This window comes from Parasteatoda tepidariorum, chromosome 3 (genome assembly GCF_982258835.1).
Source record: "Parasteatoda tepidariorum strain Cologne lab strain chromosome 3, Ptep-v5.0, whole genome shotgun sequence".
In the NCBI taxonomy this organism is placed as follows: Eukaryota; Metazoa; Arthropoda; class Arachnida; order Araneae; family Theridiidae; genus Parasteatoda; species Parasteatoda tepidariorum.
Genome location: NC_141757.1, coordinates 105,706,545 through 105,713,199, shown reverse-complemented (window position 1 = coordinate 105,713,199; position 6,655 = coordinate 105,706,545). Strand labels below are relative to the sequence as shown.

The 6,655-nt window shown below is 28.2% G+C and overlaps 1 protein-coding gene across 1 annotated transcript; it reads left to right on the top strand.

The window, feature by feature from the left end:
* The first annotated feature begins 2,305 nt into the window (after positions 1-2,305).
* Positions 2,306-4,997, top strand: Fntb (Farnesyl transferase beta subunit). Its single transcript, XM_016054953.3, has one exon. The coding sequence runs from the start codon at positions 2,420-2,422 to the stop codon at positions 3,725-3,727; it is 1,308 nt and encodes a 435-aa protein (XP_015910439.1). The 5' UTR covers positions 2,306-2,419; the 3' UTR covers positions 3,728-4,997.
* Positions 4,998-6,655: the final 1,658 nt, after the last annotated feature.

Below are 6,655 nucleotides of genomic sequence, written 5' to 3'. Positions count from 1 at the left end.
AATATTTCCCCCTCTTTCTAATAAATTGGTAATAAAATTGTTGGGATGCAACTTTTTTTTAGTTCTGAAAATGTTACTTACCTGGTTCTTCCACTAAGTTTTTAAATAATATGGTTAAAATTATTTAAATTTTTTTTATTTAATATTATGTGTTGCTCTTTTTCGTGATTATTGAAGCTAGAAAAAGCCGTTTTTTATAGTTTATCCCATTAGAACAAAGATAAAATGTACTTAGTATCACTCGATTTTATCATTCGATATAAAAAAAAAATTCCCTATTTGAAATGGTATAAGTTCCGAAAGACCTAAATTTAGATCTCTATTCCCTTTTTATTAAAAAAAAGGATTGGAGATCTAATTAGGTATTTTCAAATCTAGGTAATGTTCATGCATGAAGGTAGAATAATTGTTCATTTTAATACCAAAATGTTTTGTGTTTTTGAGGAAAGTATTGTTGTTTAAAAATTATTAAACAATGTTGGATGAGAATTAATTATGAAAGTTAGCAAGCAGAGCCTCCTAGTATATAAAGGAAAAAAAATAGATGCTGCATTAGAAATCTATTAGTAAGTAGTAAAACTAGCAGGAATACTTATTTTTATGCAAGCTATTTTTCGTATTACACGTTCACTATTTTTAAAGAAAAAAAAATGGTAAATTAAAAAAATAATTTCTAATAAATCTGATAGCGAATTTTAGAAATCTTTCGTGCAGGTTAGAAATTTAGTACAAACAAATCAGTTACAGAATTTTATTTGTGTAAGATATCGCTCGAAAAATAATCAAAGTCAGAAATATTGAAAATTGTAAACTGATTGTCAAAATTTTTTATAATCGCAAGCATTGAATGAATCGCTTAAGAATCGCATTAACTTTGATGAAAAACAGGACATAAAATTCTTTCGCTGTATTAACCATATGATCTTATTACTAAAATAATAATTTTAATAAAAACGTAAAAGTTTGCAGTCGTCGATTGCCATACGCAAATTATGGGTTAATGAAGTTGATGTACACATACGGTCCAAAACTTGCTAATGCGCTATATCATAAATGCATCACTATTTATCTTCTTTATTCATTTTATATGATAGAAAATATTTGTGTAATAATGGTTTGTAACAGCAACGCAAACTTATAATAATGTGCTTCTAAACAAAATTAAAAATAAAAACCTTAAGAAATTACCGAGTAAAAAAAAATGATCTTTTTTAAAAAAAACGTTAATCAGACTTTTGCACATTTTTATAACTTTTTTTTTCAATAATGACCAAAAAATTCAATGATTAGCATATGTGAAGCGAAATTGCCCTAAGACCTCTCCGTTGAGAATCGATAAGACTATTTTATTCATGAGAATGATTTGCAATTAAAAAAATCCAATTATATTATTAAGAAATCCAATTACATGAGAAAAAAGTATTGGATTTTAATAATTTTTCAACCTATTAATTACTATTTATTTATTTATTAATTAAAAATATTAAATGTATAATTTTTTGTTTATTAATTAAAATTTGAAGTAAGCCTTAACCTTAGTATTTTTAAATTAATTGCAAAATAATTAAGTGAATATAAAATGTTAAATATGAGTCCGATGTACAGAAAAAAAAAATAATTGGAAAATTAAAATTAAGCGAAGAATTTAATTTTGCAACTTTTTTTATTGCTTCATTATATTTAATTGCTCAAGTATTATATGAATTTTATTATGAATTCTAAAAAAGGAAAAACTTGCACAGTTAAAATCTCAATAATATTTTACTCTTTTTTACTTTTTTATTTCCCAATGAAATTTATATGTGAATGCGTTTAAAGCACTTTGTTAAGATTAGTTTTAATTAAGATTCGGTAGAACTTAAAGTTGTTAGAACTTAGGTTTCGCATTCTTATTTCTAATAACTATTTAATGAATGTGATTGCTCTAAAAATAATCTAAACGAAACTGGTAAACAAGTTTCACAGCATATCTTTATTTATTAACGTAACTTAGAGCTAGTTGACTAGAGCTAGCAGTGTAAATTAGATTTTCCTACACTCTTCCGAAATTATTACGTAGTAAAATAAAATAAAATTTTCTTCTTTTTTCCTTATCAATCGATGCATTGATTATTGTTCTCAATTACCTCACTCCATCGTAAACAGTATTCTCGGTACATTATTTTCGTTTCAAGAGTCATCTTTTTTTAAAAAACATTAATTCATAATAGCTAAATGAAACTCAAGTACATAGCAACCCAACCAATTTTAGAATCTGAAGACTCAGCCACCGCGGTTTAAGATTTCTTTTTCTAGTTCCCAGCGTTGGCAACAACGAGAATTCGTACTGAAACATATGCTTTGTTTTTGTTTTGGTCCGGTGTTTCCGTTATCAAAGATAACATTTGTTTTCCCATTGAATTTACTATAAATTAAAGCAATGCATCGCACAACAAAGCAGAAAAAAACGAACATAAATCTCCGCTGCTTAAAGCCGGATTATGAAAAATTACGTTTTAACGATGGAGGCTTGGATACCGTCACATCTTCGGAGCAAATCGAGGTGGAAGAATCGGTTGAAAAATGCATTCAAGCTTTTAAGAACGTTGTTGAAATGAATCCTAAAGGCCCATTTCTCGAAAGAGATGCTCATTTACGTTTTCTCAAACAAGGATTGACTGTACCGAGTGGCATGGAAGTTCTTGATGCCAGTCGACCCTGGTTATGTTATTGGATTTTACATTCCATTGAACTTCTGGGTGAACCCATCCCATCTGATATTAAATCTCATATTATAGAGTTTCTCAGAGCATGTCAGCATCCAAATGGTGGTTTTGGAGGTGGACCCGGTCAAGATGCACATTTGGCACCCACATACGCCGCTGTTAATGCACTCTGCATTTTAGGAGAAACAAGAGCTTTTGAAGTAATTGATCGCGACAAGTTAGTCAACTTTTTATTTCGAATGAAACAGCCAGATGGATCTTTCATAATGCACGAAGGCTCCGAAAGTGACATTAGAGGCGTGTATTGCGCATTATCAGTCGCAATGCTCACGAGTGTTTGGTGCAGCAAATTGGTAAAAAAGACTGCTCAATGGGTATCAAGATGCCAGACTTATGAAGGAGGGTTTGGGGGTATCCCTGGTATGGAAGCTCATGGGGGGTACACTTTCTGCGGTCTTGCGTCTTTGATGCTGTTGCAAGAAGGGAATTTAGTTAATATTCATAGCTTGTTGAGGTGGCTTGTGTTTAAACAAATGAGCTACGAAGGAGGGTTCCAAGGACGAACCAATAAACTTGTGGATAGCTGCTATTCTTTCTGGCAAGGAGGTACTTTCCCGATAATTCACCGACTATTGAACAGAACTGTTCCGGATAATCTGAGTAGAGAGTTTTGGATGTTCGATCAAAGGGCTCTACAAGAGTATTTGCTGATATGTTGCCAAGCACCACATGGTGGTATGATTGATAAACCAGAAAGATCCAGGGACTTTTATCATACCTGTTATTCCTTAAGTGGACTTTCGATTTCTCAACATTTTTACAATTCTAATAATATGAAGGATTGGATTGTTGGTCATAAAAATAATGAGTTAGTACAAACGCATCCAATTTACAATATATGTGTCCCAAGTGCTGTTTCAGCTATTAAATATTTTGGAAACTTGCCAAAGCCAAAAAGTTTAGAAGATATCATTACAAATGATATCCTTGACGATGATGATTCTGGAAATACCGATTCCTAAAAGATGAACTTGATTGACTCCGATTTACAAGTTCAAAAATTGATTATATATTTTTTAATCATATTTCGAGAAAGCAGCATTATAAATTTCTAAACCAATTTCAAACTTTGATGGAATTTTTTTTTTTTTTTTTACATCATTGTGATAGTTAATCTGTAGTATACGTTAAATATCTTCATTGTGATATTCCTTGTGTCATTAATTTTAGTCTTATAGCGTTTCTATGAAAAACTTGTTTTGATTTTTTGTAGAAACATGATTGGCATTAAACAAATGTTTAATTAAAGAAGTAGTTTTCTAACTATTCAACTTTTATTCATGCTGACAAATAAATTAAATTAGAGTAATATTCTGGTTTTCAAATGAGATTAATGTTTAAAATTTATTTTTAGAAATCTAATATTCCATGCACATCAAGATTCTTATTTTATTGTTCTGCTGTTTTTATGCTTATTTATTTTTTATGTACTTTACAGTTTTTATAAAAATAAAATTTAAAAAATAGTAATTTTATCCATAGTGTTACTGGAAAACAATTCAAAATGTGTTATGATTTTTATATAATTATTATCTTCCAACTATAGCAAATTTTTAAAGCTCATTTTAATATAATAAAATAATAACTTAAACTGACTTATCATAATGATAATATTGTGAGATTTTTATCATCGGACTCTTAAAAATTGCTGAATTGTAATTCATAATTTGCTAATGTAGTTTGAAAGTTTGTAGTGAAAAAAAAATATTTATATACTCGTTCATTAACAATTATAATTTATGAAATAGGTATTTAATAAGTGTTCATAATTTATTGTAAAATGTTAGTTATAGTTATATATTAAAATATGCTAGAAGGCTGGTTGTGCTTGCCTATTACCCTTAATTCATTTCAGCTTTGTTGAAATCACTTTGAGATTACAGCTTTCTTGCTTGTTTATTTGTTATCAGAACTATTTACAAGAAAATGTTAGCAAGATTCATTATATTAGCCTGTTTGATGTGACAATCTTTTTTTCATTTGAAAATTCAAAAAGACAACATCATGATAAAACATTCGAAACTGCTTTAATATTTCAGGTCATGGTATAGCCAATTCTCGACTTAGCACCATTAACTGAGCATTAAATCCGTGCCTGTACTGACAGCTGCCGGTGTGGTTTCTTGTATTCATTTTTAAAATAAAGAACTTGCAACCATATGTATTTTACTTTTTGAAATTCAATAATGTATTTTCTTTTTTTTGAATAATAAAAAAAGATCTTAGCAATTATCTTATTAAAATTATTGGTTTATTTTCGAACAGGTCATCAATTTTTTTATGATAGTTTTATTCATTTGAATAATTATTGAAATTTCTCCTGGTTTGAGTTTTTTTTTTAAAAAAACTTTTCATTACCATAAGTTTTTCATGAAATATGTTCAACGCCTTCATACATTGACCTTGAAAAACAGAATTACTTTGGATTCCTTGTAACATAAGGTGTTATTCATTGCCTTTATTTATTTAACACTTTCATAACGGCAATGATACATCTTTGTCCCACCCTCTGCACTTATGAGTTACCCTGCAGTACTAAAATTGAAACCAAACGCAAATTCCTTTAAAACTTGTTTATTTTACTATAAAAATACTAAATATAATAATGAATTGCAATCAATAATACATTCATTAATACAACAATAGAGTACAGCTAATATCCTGGAAGACGAGTCATCTCTTTTGTTACAATTATAGAGTAAAATTACACCTTGCTTGTTTTTTTTTTCTATTCTGAAAGTTCAGTGAGAGATTATGAAAAGATTATTAAGTCTTGAGATTCATAAGTAAATATTTTTTCATGAAACAAAAACATGGATTAGTTTTTTAGGCGGAATATCGTTTCTTTTTCAATTCAATAAAAAGAACATTTCCGTCTTTTCAAAGAAAGTTCTCATTTTTCGAGTTTGATCCCCCCAATAAAAAAGACTCCTTTTTCTTCTACGTAAATGTGATATGAAATAATTCATGCGATTTAAAAGTACACATCGTGATTGGTATACACTAGATGTAAAATTGCTCATCGCGATACATATAAAAATCTTTATCAAGGTATGTATTCACACAATTTTTTTAAAAAATTCCCATCGTTCACACTTCACTATTTGATGTTTCATGTTTTTATAATTTAATTACAGAAAGTAGCTTATGAAATGTTTATAGCATTGGTCGAAAATGCAGCTGTGCATCTTTTCTCTATAATAGAAACAAAGCCAGTTTTGGATGCTCTATATATTTTGAAATGATTTAGACATCCAAGTATGTAAAAAATACAATTGAAGATCTAGAGGAGAAGAATTATTTAGGTCCATAAAAGTTAATTCTCAAAAAAATAAAAGAATTTCATTACAAACAGGAATTATTCTTCTCCAGTACGGACGACCATCTTTACTGTTTAATAACTCTCGCGAGAACAGACTTCCCATGTTATTGATTATGCAAAATGTAGAAGTAATCAATATTTGCTGTAAAGAATTATTTTGGTTTTAGAATTTTTTTTTTTAAAAAAAGGGCATTTTTAAAATATTAATTAAAAATTCTCATTTCGATTAATAATCCTTAATTTTCAAATTTATTTGAACTCAAAGAATGAATAATTAGATAAACTTTTCAAATATTAAAAAAAAATTATTATTAAAATTATAATTTATAAACATATTTTTATGCTTTTAATTGTTAGTATCTAAAAGTTATTTAAAAGCATTTTAAGATAGATCTGTTCCAGACTAATATGGCCATGTAAGGTAGAGTTTAAAAACATAAGATAGGATCCATAGCACAAAATTCTATAAAATGCAAAGCTTCATATTTCAAGATTTGCATTATAAGGATACATATAAGTTATGAAATGTTGTTAATTTGAACTATATTATTATTATTTTTGTAACAAT